At 44.2% G+C, this 17,806-nt stretch overlaps 1 protein-coding gene across 3 annotated transcripts in view; it reads left to right on the top strand.

Moving 5' to 3' along the window:
- Positions 1-17,806, top strand: part of TSPAN5 (tetraspanin 5) — a 211,563-nt gene that overhangs the window by 168,832 nt on the left and 24,925 nt on the right. For all 3 annotated transcript variants that reach the window (XM_063917710.1, XM_063917692.1, XM_063917699.1), the window contains one exon: positions 8,226-8,396. In XM_063917710.1, coding sequence (XP_063773780.1) covers positions 8,226-8,396 — 171 coding nt within the window. The remainder of the gene's footprint in view (positions 1-8,225; positions 8,397-17,806) is intronic.

Here is a 17,806-nt window from a genome sequence, read left to right as displayed (position 1 = left end):
CTCTCTTTTATATTTCTCTTTTGTCTACCTCTGTTTGTCTCCCCTATGTGTCTTGTCTCCCTCAGGGATGTGTTCCTAGCTATTGGATTCAACGGTCGACATGTTCCCTCACTAATCAGCTATGGTCAGGTTAGTCTCACTAAATGTTAAGGGATTAAATTCCCCACAGAAACGTAAACTAGCGCTATCCTCCTTCTATAAAATGAAGGCAAATGTTGTAGCGATTCAAGAAACCCACTTTAGAAAAATGGACCCCCCTAAATTTCAAGATAACCGTTTTCCTACTTGCTATATGGCCAATGGTCCCACAAAAAAGGCTGGGGTAGCGATACTATTCTCCCTGCACTGTACTTTTACACTAGAAACCCAAATAACTGATCCTGAGGGTCGGTATCTCATATTAGTAGGACTATTGGAAAACACTATGGTCACCTTAGTTTCATGCTATGCCCCGAATTCAGGTCAGCTCACTTTCTGTAGGAAGCTCTGCTCCCTGATACAAAAACACACGAAGGGGGCAGTCATGATATTGGGGGATTTCAATTTAGTAGTGGACCCTCTGCTAGATAGATCTAGTACTACTAGAAGCACATCGCTGGGAGGGTTGGAATGCTCGAGATAGGAAGCCTAACCTTCGCCAGGTATTGGGAGAATTCGACCTATATGATGCATGGAGAACTAGGCACCCCACTGAACGAGATTATTCTTTCTACTCGCATGTTCACGGTTCATACTCCAGGATAGACCTTGCCCTGACAAATAAGGAGACTCTGACGGCTATCCGTGAGATTAAAATACTGCCTATGACATGGTCTGATCATTCCTCGGTAAGGGTAGACTGGGAGTTGGGGATGGGTGGGATCCCCCCGGGGCCCTGGAGACTGGGAAGACTCTTACTCAATCACCCTGACGCCCTTCTCACTATTCGACAATCTATACAATTATATCTTGATACCAACAAATCGGAAGATACCTCGATCTTCAATAATTGGTGCTCCCTTAAAGCGGTAATTCGAGGATCAGCCATTCAGACTGCCGCCAGACTTAAACGCTCTCAACAGGTGGAACGCCTACTCGCTGATAAGGAGGCTGCCAGACTGGAATTAATGCATAAAGCGAACCCTTTAAATAAATCTACCTATAAGCTATTATTGGCCGCCTGGGAAAGAGTAAATATTTTCTCACTTAGAGAGGTGCAGCGTAACATTGCGCGATTAAACCAGAGGTTTTATGTACTCGGTAATAAAGCGGGACGCTTATTGGCTCGGAAGCTACAGAGTAAACAGCTAGGGCCAGAATACACTATGTCTGTTCCGCTACGGGATCTAGGGTATCTGACCCCTATGATATTGCAAACACCTTTGCAGAGTACTACTCCCAACTTTACGATTTAAGGTCGGACCCGACTACCCCCCAACCCAGAGAGGTCGATATTCAGTCATTTCTGAGAGAGATTTCCCTACCGGCGTTGGACCCCGCGGCCTGCATGTCCCTTGGCTCCCCTTGGACACCGGAAGAGCTGGATGTAGCTATCTCTGCTCTCCCGAGTGACAAGGCCCCTGGCCCCGATGGCTTCCCTTCCAATTTTTATAAATCATATAAGAATGAATTGGCCCCCCTGCTGCTGTCTGTTTTTAATGAGGCTTCGGGCGTGGGGGAACTTCCCAGAGAGATGCTTGAGGCACGGATTGTTGCCATTCCAAAACCTGGCAAGCCCCCCACAGCAGTACAAAATTATCGTCCCATAGCTTTGTTGAACACAGACATTAAGCTCTTTGCAAAGTTAATCGCTAATCGCCTTTCCCCTCTGCTCCCTTCCCTCATAGCTGCTGACCAGGTGGGATTCGTCCCGGGCAGGCAGGCCCCGGACAACACCCGAAGAGTGTTTAACATACTAGAACATTGTGATACGCATAAAAAGCCCCTTTTAATAGTCTCACTCGATGCCGAAAAGGCATTTGATAGACTCCACTGGGGATATTTGAGAGCTGTTCTAAACAAATTTGGGATCGTCGGGAGGTTCTTGGATTCCATTTTCGCTCTGTACTATGCCCCCTCTGCAAGGGTGTTTGTCAACGGCTGTTTGTCAGGAAATTTTAATATTACTAACGGTACTAGACAGGGCTGCCCCTTATCACCCCTCATATTTGCCTTAGCTATTGAGCCGCTGGCTGAGACCATTAGGTCTGATCTAACCATTACAGGCCCGGAAATAGGTGGTCTGACTCATAAGATCAGCCTATTTGCTGACGATATCTTGCTCTGCTTAACTCGCCCAGAGACCTCACTAATTGCACTCCACACTATCCTGGACAGATATTCTAGAATTTCATATTACAAGCTGAACACGACCAAAACTGAAGCCCTTCCGCTCCACATACCGCCACGTACTGTGACCCGACTTAAAGACCAATACCGATATGCCTGGCAGGCCAGATCCATTAAATATCTAGGAATAAACCTCTCCCTAGACAGAGACCTATATGATTGTAATTATTTGCCCCTATTCAGCGCCTTCGAAAGGTTAATAAAAGAATGGTCCCTTCATGAAATTTCTTGGCTGGGTCGAATTTCCGCGACCAAGATGATATTACTCCCTAAACTTCTATATCTCTTTCGGGCTATACCTCGTAGCCTCCCTAGGCCTCTCCTGGCGAAAGCTAATACGATCATATCTCAGTATATTTGGAAGGGGTCTAAGCCCCGCATAGCTAGACAGATCCTGGTGTTGCCTAAGACGGTCGGGGGGGGGGGGGGGGTGGCCTACCCGAATTTGGAGGCGTACCACTCCGCTTGCCTTCTCAATCAGGCACGAGATTGGTTTGACATGCACAGCCCCAAGCCATGGGTCCTTATAGAGCGGTCCTTCCTAGGATTGACCGATTTGAGAGACTTGTTTCTAGTACCCTCCCATTGTGTCACAAAACAGCCGGGCCCGGGGGAGTCGGTTAGATGCACTCGGAAACATTGGCATGCGATTACTGCGTCTGACCTGGAAATCTTGCTGCCCTCGGCTGATTTACAAACTAGGACTATTTCCAGTCTTATACCCAACCTTGGGTTGGACACTTGGATTGAAGCTGGGATTGTGCACTTAGGGGACCTGTACTCAGAGGGAAGCTTGGTGCCCTTCTCTAGGTTAGTTAGTCACGCGGGTATTCGGAGGCAAGACTTCTTCAAATACCTTCAGATCCGACATTGGCTGCAGTCTTGCGGGAGGGAAGGAGTAACCCCCGTCCCCCTTCCGGCCTCCCTCCGTCTTAGACTGTCCTCCCCGGATCATAGCGGTGGGATATCTAAATGGTATCAATATATAATTCTCCTTTCCAAACAGGGTAAGATCCCCTCGCAGCTGAAGTGGGAGATGGATCTCACTATTGACCTGCGGGAGGAGGAGTGGGATTTCATTTCCGCAAGGTGTTTTAAAATCTCGAGATGCCTTCAGCATTCTGAGATGTACTTTAAACTGTGCCAAAGGGCGTACTTCACTCCACAGCGGCTCCATACCATTTGGCCCTTGGTCTCCAGGCTGTGCTGGAGGAACTGTGGTAACGTAGGTAACATCCTGCACGTTTTTTGGGAATGCCCCGCTTTGAGGCCGCTGTGGACCAAAGTGTTCTCTCTTCTCCGGGAGGTGTTGGGGGTGGAGGTCCCTATGAATCCTATGTTTGCTCTATTTCACTACACATCACCTGACCTACCACGTTGTGATAGATACATTGCTGGCCATGTTCTTATATCCACCAAGGCTGCAATTGGACAGCATTGGAAAACACCAAAACTACCCACTATTCAAGCCATTGTTAACAGCACACATAAACATTTTCTATTTGAAACGGCTGGAGCTAATTACTCTACCTCACCACCTTCTGTACTGAACTCTTGGCTGAAGTGGAAAGTATTTCGAGAGCGGAAAGGGCTGCCTATGGTCGACACTTGCCCCATAGATTTGTCACATTTACATTCCCCACAATCTGAGGCTGCCTGAGAATTATTGCTATATAACAGATACGCTATATTTACTGTTGACCGATACTTTTTCAGCTGTACTGGGAACGTTCCCACGAGCGGAACTTGACCCGTGTCTTTGTTAGCCCCTGTGTGTCTCAGTGTTGTCTCTCTTTTTGTCCTTCTTTATTTCTTCCTTTCACTGTTGGTCTATATTTGTTAGTGCCGGATTTCGAAGTACATGATTAGGACATGGTATATACCAGGGGTCTTCAACCTTTAAGACAGTGTGGGCCACATAAAAAAATGAAACGAAGCCGAGGGCCACTAAGCTATACTGCGGTATTTAGAATCTAAATTTTAATTTATGATTGTAATGAGACCTTTTCTAGACTCATAAGACCATAAAAAAGACTTCAAAAGATAATTATTGTAATTTAATGAATGAAACATGGTCTACTTTACCTTTGTTATTATAATAAGTTCATATCAGTGGGAAACTTGGCATTGTTTTTGCTTGGCCAGCTTGTCGATGTTGGCATCAATGTTAGAAGTCGCTATGCGCAGAGTATTCTCAAGATGTTGGTCTGTAAGCACTGAACTGGACTCATACGGCAGTATCACTGGACTGGTGGGTATAATGTGGGCATGCTTTCACAATATTGCTGCTGTCTGTCTGTGATGGGGGGAGGGAGGGTATGATAGCGCCTATGTCAAGACATAGGTGCTATCATACCCTCCCTCCTCCCCATCACAGACAGACAGCAGCATTGTCAAAGCATGCTCCCTGCCATCTCTGCTCTTAATACTTAATACACCCCCTGCTGGGTCCCCCGCCACGCCCCCTGCCCTCAATACTAATTTATTCACTGCCATGCTCAGGCTGCCGCACCCCCGTCCCCGCCGCTCCCGCACGCCGGGTTCCTGCACTGCCCCCTGCCCTCAACACTTATACACTTTTATTCTCCTGCCGCAGCCCCCCCCCCCCCCCGCGCCGGGTCCCCGCCGCACACAGCCATGCTCAGGCTGCATACATGCTGCCGCACCCCCTCCGCTCCCGCCCGCCGGGTTCCCGCACTGCCCCCTGCTCTCAATGGTAACTTGCCGCACCCCCCCCAGCCGGGTCCCCGCCGCTCTCACCCACCTATTCAACACTGCAGGCGGAGGGAGACACAGGGAGGGAGACACAGTAAGGGTGACCAGACCACTGACCAGCCTAAGAGGAGCTACTCCCCTTCTTCACAGGCAACCAGTGACAGTGCGGGGGAGTCACATGACTCCGGGAAAGGGAAAAAAAAATTTTTTTTTTGTGTTCATATGTGCGCTGCGGGCGGGCGCGTCGGCGGGCCATGGAAACCATAGCAGCGGGCCACCTGTGGCCCGCGGGCCACGGGTTGAAGACCCCTGGTATATACTGTTGTACTGCCAAAATAACGATGTATATCAGCTTAACATTTTTTTAAGTCAACTCCTGTGTGTGTTGGACTTTACATGTACTGATGTATCTGGCCTTGTATGTTTGTGTTTAAAAAAATAAAATAAAAACCATTGTTTAAAAAAAAAATATTGGCTAAAATTACCTTCAGGCTGTGTGTATAAGGTGTATATGTAACATAAATGCATTCTGTGCTTAGACCTGGGTCCCATCGCCATGATATCTCATTATGGTATGCAATTATTCCAAAATACGGAAAAATCCGATATCCAAAATACCCCTGGTCCCAAGCATTTTGGATAAGGGATACTCAACCTGTATATGGTTGTATAAAGAACTATGGAATGGCAAGAGTGCTGCAGTTTAATACAGTATTGCATTGTGCACTATACCACTTAATACAGTCGTTATAGTGACTGAGCAGTTGCTTTAAAGAGATCTAGTCATTTTCACATGGCTGGAAGAATAAACTTCTTAATTGACCTGTATAATACATAAAGGTTCCCATGTACAGGAAAAATTATATTCAGAATCTTAAACTGGCCTCCACACTGCAGTTTATATCCTTTGGATTATCAGGCATGTTGATGATTTATTACCATAGGACAGAGTGTATGGCCTTCTTATTACTGCATTAAAACGTCCCAGTATAGAGAACAGAGAAAACTATTGTACATTGCTTTTTTGGTAAAGTATTTTATATATCATTTGTCAATTGCTAATGCTTTATAGCCGTAATGTGCAGTAGCATTGTCATTATGGATTTAAAATGCAGCAAATTGTCAAATTCATTTGTTTGTAAATCCATCCATAAGTATTCCTTAAGTGATTTTTCTCCTGAGGGTCATTCCGTGTCAATTCAAAACACTTTTTGTTAAAATTTTACCTCACCAGATCAGATTTTATTCACATTTTGTATATGGCGAGTATATATGTAGCCTAAGAAAAATACAAAATTTATTTAAATATCTCATCCTGTTTCCAAATTATGGCTGTGTAAAGTTTTTTAAAAAATCTGTCAAAAATGCGCAACCAGTATATTTTCAAAATGCCATAGGAGCTCTCTTAATTAAACTAGAGAGGTAGGTTGTGTTTTTTTTATGTGTTTTTTTTATGCCCTTAACTGTGATATACAACACAATAGGCTTTGTAAGGAAAAACGTTTTCCAAATTCAAACTGAAATTTTTGATCATGAATCTCAAAACGTGCGTCAACAAAAAAGTAAAAAATCATTTCAGGAATTCTGTACTAATGTTAAAAGTTTGTCAAAATTTAAAAGTGAGAGGATAATTGGTTCATAGTTAAATATAATTTTAAAGCAAGGTAGTTTATTCAAAAAAGCTTGGTGTATCACAAGTAGTAATAGGTAATAATAGATTTGATGGCTTCATTAGTTTAATTTTCTAAATCAAGTTAAATAGAAATACTTGAAATTGTATTAGTCAACAATGTTAGCTGAAGATAGTTTCCAAATGCCTCAGTGATTTATTACAGTGTCATCAGGAGACATGACCTAAATTCTTCCAGTTGGAGTTATGGGGTTGAGTGTGCATAAGATGTTTATTAGAGGTATCCATAGTATATCAGGCTTCCTTGACCATTTCCTGAATTTTTTTAAACTTTTTTGTCGATGCCCGTTTTGACATAATCATGATCAAAAATTTTGATTTGGATAAAGTTTTTCCTCACAAAGCCCTATTGTGTTGTATATCGTAGGGAAGGGCATAAAAACACAGTAAAATGACACCACTCCCACCTCTCTAGCTTAATTAGGATATGGCAATTTGAAAATATACTGGCTGTGCATTTTTAACAGATTTTTTAAAACTTTACATAGCTCAATTTTGGAAACGACATGAGATATTTAAATAATATTTAGTATTTTTTTAAGACTACATATATACCCTCCATATGCCAAATTTTATCAAAATCTGAGCTGGTGCGGTAAAATCAGTGTGTTGATTTGACACGGAATGACCCCTGAGCTGTAGTACACAATATACTTGACATCTGAGTGCTGCATACTCCCATGCTTTTCTGTTGCCCTTGTCGACTCTCAATACTGCAATCACATTAGACACAAAGAGATTCACCATAGAGAAAATTGACTTAAAATATTTTAATTTATTATCTTTTAATTATATAGCACCACCATATTATGTAACGCTGCACAGAGGGGTGTAGTATGTTATTGCGGCGCTTGGGATCCCTGTGCTCAGCATACCGGCACCGGGATCCCGACCGCCGGCATGCAGGCAGCGGTGTGAGCACAAAAGATTCCCTTGCGGGCACAGTGGTGCACTAAGCGCCACACATTTTATTCTCCCTCCAGGGGTGTCGTGTACACCCCAAGAGGGAGAATAGTTGTTGGTATGCTGGCTGTTGGGATTCCAGCATCGGTATGGTGAGCGCCGGGATCCCAAAAGCCGGCATATCAAATGCCTCCCGTACAGAGAATATATCATTCATACCATACAAATACTAGTGTCTGTTTTTGTCATCTGCCATTTAACTTACCAGTATGTTTTTATACTGTGGTCCAGAAACATACTGTTTGCATATGGTATGAAACCCATGCAAACTTGGAGACAACATGGAAACTTGTATTTGGTTGTAATCTATGGATTTAGCACTGGGAGTCAGCAATGCCAACCACAGTTCCACCATGTTTTAAAAAACATCTTTGTGTTATGTCTCTTTACGTTAAAAAACCTACAGTTTTGCCCCCTTAACCACCTATTAGTACAGTTGAATACAAGATTATTATCCGTTATGTTGCATGTAATAAGAAACACGAAGTATGTATGCATGGAGTATGTGTAATTCTTATTTTGTTTACAGTTTTCTGTGTTCCTGGGAATTATTTTCTTCTTGGAACTCACAGCTGGTGTCCTGGCATTTGTCTTTAAAGATTGGATTAAGGATCAGCTATATATCTTTATCAACAGCAACATCAAAGCATATAGAGACGACATTGACCTGCAGAACCTCATTGACTTCACACAAGAATACGTATGTATAAGTCGTAAATGCAGTTATTTTTATTATACTTTTTAGGGGATCCAGTCTGAAGACTGACAGTGTCTAGGTCGACCACTATAGGCCAACAGTCACTAGGTCGACATGTTTTCAAGGTCGACAGGTCAAAAGGTCGACATGAGTTTTTCACTTTTTTTGAACTTTTTCATACTTAACGATGCACGTGGACTATGATTGGAACGGTAACCTGTGCTGAGCGCAGCGAGGAACCTTGCCCGAAGCATGGCGAGCAGACACGGTGCACTAATTGGGCTTCCCGGTCACTGTACGGAGAAAACGACACCAAAAAAACATGAAAAACGCATGTCGACCTTTTGACCTGTCGACCTAGAACATGTCGACCTACAAACCCTGTCGACCTAGAACTGTCGACCTATAGTGGTTGACCTAAACATTGTCGACCTAGACACTGTCGATCTAATGATCCACACCCCTTTTTAGTGGGCTAGATGTACCAGTGCTATTTTTGGGAATATCTGATCCTGGGTACACATCAGAATAATCTAATGAAGGATGAAAAGTCCTTTATTAGCACACAGTAGGTCGCATGCGATATCGCCTGGTTGGCCATGCAGCAACGGGTGACGTTGCATGTGACTGTGGGCACCCGCATATCTGGCATACACACTGAACAAAATGCCCTATACTGTATGTCATTCCGATACAGCTGGAAACGACATACTGTATCAAGCCAATATGTCTTAGTGTGTAATGCATTAGATATCAAAAATCTCTATCACAGCATTTTTCTAACTGTGAAATATCGCCAAACACTGCAGTACAGAAATTATTTTAATTTTTTAGTTTAATTGCTTTCGTTTTCGCCCTCTATTAATGGCGAGTTAGGTAGAATTTTATGATGATTTGTGACTTTGGTGCAAAACTCTTTAGGAATGTCAGAAAAAGATCTCTTTTTTTTTCCACTATTGCAAAATGCACTGCTTTTAATAAGACTGGCATATTTTACATAGTTTACATCCTTTCTAGCAGCTGGGATATGTATTCGGGCCATACGACTGGGCAGCCTTACACTGGATTACAAAACAATAAATAATTATGTTTTAAGTGTTTGAAGCAAACAGAGAGGAAAAAGAGTACTCTCTTGTGGGGAACTCTTAGAAACAATAGTATATACATATATAACAATAAAACTTTATCTAAAACGTTAAAAAAAGTCAAAGATTGCTAACAGCCACATGAAATTTATGACAAACATATAATGAGGTCAAAAGTCATATAAATGTAATATCTAATTATATTATTATAGTTGGCAACCAGTGCGGCGGCCACTCTCTCGTGTTTTTGATATGTTTCAAATGTGGGTATATATATATATATATATATATATATATATATACACACACACACACACGGTATATACACAGTGGTACTTGAAAGTTTGTGAACCCTTCAGAATTTTCTATATTTCTAAAGAAATTTACATTAAAACTACCTCAGATTTTCACACAAGTCCTACAAGTTCTGCGCTGATTGCACTGCTGGACAACTCCTGATTTCGGGGGAAGTAAGCATCATATGTCTTTCATCTAATGCACTAAGTTTCCTTGGCCTACGGTCCCAAATGTTATCCGTCTCTTTGTGCTTCAGTACTGAGAAATACAGGCAGGTATTTATCCATCATGCAATACCATCTGGGAGGCATCTGATGGCTCCAAATTTATTCTGCAGCAGGACAATGACCCCTAACATACAGCCAATGTAATTAAGAACTAGCTTCAGCATAAAGAAGAACAAGGAGTCCTGTAAGTGATGGTATGGCCCCCACAGAGCCCTGATCTCAACATCGAGTCTGTCTTGGATTACATGAAGAGGCCGAAAGATTTGAGCAAGCCTACATCCACAGAAGATGGATGTGTACACACCAGACTGATATCTGCACAATGTGCCCGATTCGAACACATCATTCAAGATATCTTCCAGTGTGTATGCACAATGCCACTGACGATGCACCCTCCTGCACTTCTTTTGCGGTATTGTCCATTGCACCTGCATGCAGATCCAATGGAGGACATTGCCTGCGAGGGCCATGCTGCCAATTGCAGCATGGCCAATGCAACCCCCCCCCTCCCCCTTCCCCCTGTTAAACCATCTCTCCCGACATCAGCAAGTGAGTATACACTTGCTGATGTTGGGTCCCATCGCAGCTACTGCGCATGCGTCTTCTCTGGCGTCTATGTGGCAATAGCCCTGCTTCTCTTTTTCTGGACTCGTCATGCAACAGCCCAAAGGGCTTCAGAAGACCACTGTATCACCACCGCTTAGGTGCATATGCACCCCGCTACCACTCACAGTAAGTTTGCAGCCTGTAGGTGCATTCTGCACCAAGCGCATTATAGTGCCCAGCACACCTTGTTTGCACCGGGCTGCCACTGCTACATTGCAACACCTCTGTATGTGTACTGTACTGCTGTGTCTGACCCAGCATACATTGTGAACCGGCCCAGCAGAAACTTAACACTTCTCCGTAAACCCCCCTGTCCAACCTGTGGCTCTCCAGCTGTTGTGAAACTACACATTCCAGCATGCTGTGCCACAGTTTTAGAATTCCCTTATGACAAAATTTTGCCATAGCATGCTGGAACTTGTATTTTGACAACAGCTGGAGAGCCACAGGTTGGCCAGACCTGGTCTAGTGAAACCTGCTATCATCTGCTGATTTAACTGCCATCCTTGCATCCTGCACCGCTCTCTAGTACCTACATACACTTACCGGCTAGTGCCTACATACACTTACCGACTGGTGAACTGTATGACACTTCTTGCCTGCTTAAGCTGCACTCCCATTTGTTAGTGTATATAGCAGGGAGTACGGCTGTACCTGCTTTATCATCAATAAAACCAGTCCACTGGTTAAGTGGCTTTGTTTTTACATTGTAGGAACACAACCCTTCCCAGCTTTGAATCTTTCTTCATATTATAATCTACCCCTCCTAACTCTGAGTCAGTCACTATTGTTTATATACAAAAAATAAAAAACATTCTAACTGATTTATAATAATCTCTTGGACATGAAGCAAAGAAAACCATATAGGCATAAAGACAGAGTTTCTTAAACACTACCATTAGAGTCCAGGTTTAAGGGTATTAGTGCTTGAGTCCAGATGGTTACATTTAATTGTCTTAGGTGCTAATCGGGACTTCCCGCCAGACTCTGAAACCAAAACGAGGCAAAATGACATATAAACAGCCGCACGTCACTGCCATTTTCACTCCAGACTTGGAGAGGAAGGGAGACAGACCCCTGTGTCTCTCTGTGGGTGGTGGCTTCGGGTGGGGTCAGTGTGTGCTCTGTAGGGGTGCTGCTGCAGTCACTGTGGTGTACCTGTGCTGTGTAGGGGTGCAGTCCTGGCTGTCACTGGTGTTTCATGTGCTGCAGCTGTACATGGGTGTTGCTGTCCTGGTTGGTAGTGTGTTGTGCAGGGGCACTGTCCTTCTGTATGCTGTAAAATATAGGGGTGCTGCTGGCCCTGTATGTTGTAAAAAGTCAGAGGTGCAGTTGTTAAACATTAAAAGCACACTGCTGTATGCTGTAAAATATAGGGGTGTTGCTGTTCAAATAACATTACACTGGCCTTGTAGGCTATAAAATTCAGGGGTGCAGTGAAAATCAATGTACACTGGCCCGGTCTTGTATGCTGTAAAATTACAGGGGTGTTGTGAAAATACAGGGATGCTGGTGCTGTCCGCGGTTGCGATGTCTAGGCCTGACCTTCACAACACTGTATGGGAAGAGGAGGCTCCTACCACCATTTGCACGCCCCCTGCAAGTGCTGGGAGGAGCACCGCCAGTCCAGTTGCTGATATGGAGAGTGAGGATGTCACTGTAGAAGTACACCAGGATGAAGAGGATATGGGTGTAGCTGGCGCTGCGGAGGAAGTGGACTATGAGGATTCTGATGGTGATGTGGTTTGTTTGAATAAAGCACCAGTGGGGAGAGTTGTTGGCCATGGTGGCCATGCGATGAAAAAGCCCATTGTCATGCCTGGGCAAAATACCAAAAAAGCCACCTCTTTCTCCACAAATCCGGACAACAGATGTCAAGCCATCTGTTGCCTTTTCAAATCCATAATAAGTAGGGGTAAAGAAGTTAACCACCTTGGAACATCCTTCCTTATGCATCACCTGCAGCGCATTCATCATACGTCACTGTCAAGTTCAGAAACTTTGGGTAATAGTGTAAGCAGTCCTCTGATACCTAAATGATGCGGTTTTGTTTGTTTGGATATTATTTCTCTGTGATGAGGATTTAAACACTGAAGGGGGGTGGATCTGAGGATGAGGACGCCATCTTGCCACTGTAGAGCCAATCTGTGCAAGGAGAGATTATTTGCTTATTTTTTGGTGGTGGCCCAAACAAACCAATCATTTCAGACCCTGTCGCTGAAATGATTAGTTTGTTAAAGTGTGCATGTCCTGTTTATACTACATAAGGGTGAGTGGGATGGCCCAAGGACAATTCCATCCTGCACCCCTTTTTTTCTTCTTTGCATTATGTGCTCTTTGGGGCCTAGTTTTTAAAAGTGCCAACCTGTCTGACACTGCAGTGCCTCTCCTAGATGGGCCAGGTGTTTGTGCTGCACACTTCTGTTGCTTAGCGTAGTCATCCAGCTACCTCATTGCACCTCTTTTTCTTCTTTGCATTATGTGGTCTCTGGGGCCTAGTTTTTAAAACTGCTATCCTGTCTGACACTGCAGTGCCACTCCTAGATGGGCCAGGTGTTTGTACCGCCCACTTGGGTCGCCTAGCTTAGTCATCCAGTGCAACCGTTTGGCCTAAAAGCAATATTGTGAGGTGTTCAGAATAGACTGGAAATGAGTGGAAATGAATGTTATTGAGGTTATCAATGCCGTAGGATCAAACTTACCCCCAAATTCTGTGATTTTAGCTATTTTTATGTTTTTTTCAAAAATCATCCAGATCCAAAACCAAAACCCAAAAGGGTGGTTTTGGCGAAACCAATCCAGATCCAAAACATGAGCTTGGAACCAGAACCAAAACACAAAACCAGAAAAGTGTCCGCCGCACATCTTTAGTTCAAAATGAATGATCTTTTTTGTGTACATGAGCATTTCACGGAGGAATCTTTTTTACAGGTTCCTCCTGGGCGTCTACAGATGTGTCCTCTTACATCTTTGCTTGTGCACTACAAGTCGTGTTACACAACGCGTGAGATCTGTGTGACTATAGTGCTGAGTGTCTTTTTTTTTGCGTTTTTTCATGCCTATATTCTGTGTTTGATTGTGACTGTATTTGCATACAAAATGCTGTGCTACAGTGTTTTCATGGAAAATACTGTAACGTGGCATATCGGAAGCAGATAGAGCTGCTATTACACACAGAATATAGGCATGCTGCATTTAATTTTAATTGTCCTATTACATTTCTTTGCGTCTAAGACGCATTTTCGCAGAAAGAAAATGCAAAATAAGCAACTCGGCGCTACCGAGTCCCGCCTTCTAGGGCTGTTTAGCGTGACTGCAGCAAGGATGTAAGAGGACACCTCTGTACAGAACAGTCAACATACAGATGGGGGTGGCTCAGCTGCAGAGACATGTACAACTGCATTCGGATTCAAAGCTTTGTGCACACAATGCAGGAGCAATTACACCAGACATGTGTATAACTCTAATTAATCCCTTGTATTTATTAATATGTACACTACCTGACTGTTTTAATGATTTAATTTGTAGATCTTATTCTTTCACTACCATGTGCTTGCTAAGCAGAAAGAGATGACCTAAGGGCGCTGCACACATCACATGACCCGTGAGGTCATGTCTGATTGTGGAAAATTCACTGTTGTACCAAAGCTCTCTTGATTGCCTTGGTTTTTTTTACTCAGGAGCAGAACATATCTCCAAACTGCAGAGTTGTTCTTGTGATTGTCCAGAATAGCTATCTAGTGAGAGATAAAGTGGTGTCCTCCTTCTGTTTCCTCTGTCTTCAGATAGTTACTTGAAATCATCAATCATACTATTACATAATCAGCTTAAACTGGAAACATTATCTGTCAGGAAACTGGATTTCCATCTGTTATGCCGTTCCTCAAATTTTCCCAGCATAAACTATATTTCTATTTCACAGAAACATACTGGTACAGTACATGCCTGGCCATCTGCCTAAGAAAATGCAGAATACCATGTTCATCTCTTGCAATTCCTTCTTTTAAATATGGTCAGTGACTAGCCGTAACCCCTGAGCTATAATCAGACATGGTATCACGGCAGACTTAATTACCTTACAGAGCATCATGATTCATATGTGATGACTGTACTGACTTTGAGGTCATTTGGTCTTCGGACATAATCAGAATCCTCTAATCTCATTAGACAACTTTAAATTGATATGTCCGGTTATTAGAGAATGTTTTGCTCATACACATTATATTAACATCCTATTTAACCACATCACTGCTATAAAGTTATACATATATGAAAGGATACATCTGACTTTTAAAGGAGAGCTGTGACAAAACTGGAAATAAAAAATAGGGAACCCCTCATTCATAACAAAGTTAAAAACATGGTGCTAGTTATGGTTACTAAAAATTAGAGATGAGCGCCGGAAATTTTTCGGGTTTTGTGTTTTGGTTTTGGGTTCGGTTCCGCGGCCGTGTTTTGGGTTCGACCGCGTTTTGGCAAAACCTAACCGATTTTTTTTTGTCGGATTCGGGTGTGTTTTGGATTCGGGTGTTTTTTTCCAAAAAACCTAAAAAACAGCTTAAATCATAGAATTTGGGGGTCATTTTGATCCCAAAGTATTATTAACCTCAAAAACCATCATTTCCACTAATTTTCAGTCTATTCTGAATACCTCACACCTCACAATATTATTTTTAGTCCTAAAATTTGCACCGAGGTCGCTGGATGACTAAGCTCAGCGACCCTAGTGGCCGACACAAACACCTGGCCCATCTAGGAGTGGCACTGCAGTGTCACGCAGGATGTCCCTTCCAAAAAACCCTCCCCAAACAGCACATGACGCAAAGAAAAAAAGAGGCGCAATGAGGTAGCTGTGTGAGTAAGATAAGCGACCCTAGTGGCCGACACAAACACCGGGCCCATCTAGGAGTGGCACTGCAGTGTCACGCAGGATGTCCCTTCCAAAAAACCCTCCCCAAACAGCACATGACGCAAAGAAAAAAAGAGGCGCAATGAGGTAGCTGTGTGAGTAAGATAAGCGACCCTAGTGGCCGACACAAACACCGGGCCCATCTAGGAGTGGCACTGCAGTGTCACTGCAGGATGTCCCTTCCAAAAAACCCTCCCCAAACAGCACATGACGCAAAGAAAAAAAGAGGCGCAATGAGGTAGCTGTGTGAGTAAGATAAGCGACCCTAGTGGCCGACACAAACACCGGGCCCATCTAGGAGTGGCACTGCAGTGTCACGCAGGATGGCCCTTCCAAAAAACCCTCCCCAAACAGCACATGACGCAAAGAAAAATTAAAGAAAAAAGAGGTGCAAGATGGAATTGTCCTTGGGCCCTCCCACCCACCCTTATGTTGTATAAACAGGACATGCACACTTTAACCAACCCATCATTTCAGTGACAGGGTCTGCCACACGACTGTGACTGATATGACGGGTTGGTTTGGACCCCCACCAAAAAAGAAGCAATTAATCTCTCCTTGCACAAACTGGCTCTACAGAGGCAAGATGTCCACCTCATCATCATCCTCCGATATATCACCGTGTACATCCCGCTCCTCACAGATTATCAATTCGTCCCCACTGGAATCCACCATCTCAGCTCCCTGTGTACTTTGTGGAGGCAATTGCTGCTGGTCAATGTCTCCGCGGAGGAATTGATTATAATTCATTTTAATGAACATCATCTTCTCCACATTTTCTGGATGTAACCTCGTACGCCGATTGCTGACAAGGTGAGCGGCGGCACTAAACACTCTTTCGGAGTACACACTTGTGGGAGGGCAACTTAGGTAGAATAAAGCCAGTTTGTGCAAGGGCCTCCAAATTGCCTCTTTTTCCTGCCAGTATAAGTACGGACTGTGTGACGTGCCTACTTGGATGCGGTCACTCATATAATCCTCCACCATTCTTTCAATGTTGAGAGAATCATATGCAGTGACAGTAGACGACATGTCCGTAATCGTTGTCAGGTCCTTCAGTCCGGACCAGATGTCAGCATCAGCAGTCGCTCCAGACTGCCCTGCATCACCGCCAGCGGGTGGGCTCGGAATTCTGAGCCTTTTCCTCGCACCCCCAGTTGCGGGAGAATGTGAAGGAGGAGATGTTGACAGGTCGCGTTCCGCTTGACTTGACAATTTTCTCACCAGCAGGTCTTTCAACCCCAGCAGACTTGTGTCTGCCGGAAAGAGAGATCCAAGGTAGGTTTTAAATCTAGGATCAAGCACGGTGGCCAAAATGTAGTGCTCTGATTTCAACAGATTGACCACCCGTGAATCCTTGTTAAGCGAATTAAGGGCTCCATCCACAAGTCCCACATGCCTAGCGGAATCGCTCCGTGTTAGCTCCTCCTTCAATGTCTCCAGCTTCTTCTGCAAAAGCCTGATGAGGGGAATGACCTGACTCAGGCTGGCAGTGTCTGAACTGACTTCACGTGTGGCAAGTTCAAAGGGCATCAGAACCTTGCACAACGTTGAAATCATTCTCCACTGCGCTTGAGACAGGTGCATTCCACCTCCTATATCGTGCTCAATTGTATAGACTTGAATGGCCTTTTGCTGCTCCTCCAACCTCTGAAGCATATAGAGGGTTGAATTCCACCTCGTTACCACTTCTTGCTTCAGATGATGGCAGGGCAGGTTCAGTAGTTTTTGGTGGTGCTCCAGTCTTCTGTACGTGGTGCCTGTACGCCGAAAGTGTCCCGCAATTCTTCTGGCCACCGACAGCATCTCTTGCACGCCCCTCTCGTTTTTTAAATAATTCTGCACCACCAAATTCAAGGTATGTGCAAAACATGGGACGTGCTGGAATTTGCCCATATTTAATGCACACACAATATTGCTGGCGTTGTCCGATGCCACAAATCCACAGGAGAGTCCAATTGGGGTAAGCCATTCCGCGATGATCTTCCTCAGTTGCCGTAAGAGGTTTTTAGCTGTGTGCGTATTCTGGAAAGCGGTGATACAAAGCGTAGCCTGCCTAGGAAAGAGTTGGCGTTTGCGAGATGCTGCTACTGGTGCCGCCGCTGCTGTTCTTGCGGCGGGAGTCCATACATCTACCTAGTGGGCTGTCACAGTCATATAGTCCTGACCCTGCCCTGCTCCACTTGTCCACATGTCCGTGGTTAAGTGGACATTGGGTACAGCTGCATTTTTTAGGACACTGGTGACTCTTTTTCTGAGGTCTGTGTACATTTTTGGTATCGCCTGCCT

Source organism: Pseudophryne corroboree, chromosome 1 (assembly GCF_028390025.1).
Source record: "Pseudophryne corroboree isolate aPseCor3 chromosome 1, aPseCor3.hap2, whole genome shotgun sequence".
NCBI lineage: Eukaryota > Metazoa > Chordata > Amphibia > Anura > Myobatrachidae > Pseudophryne > Pseudophryne corroboree.
This window is presented reverse-complemented; position numbering and strand designations above follow the sequence as displayed.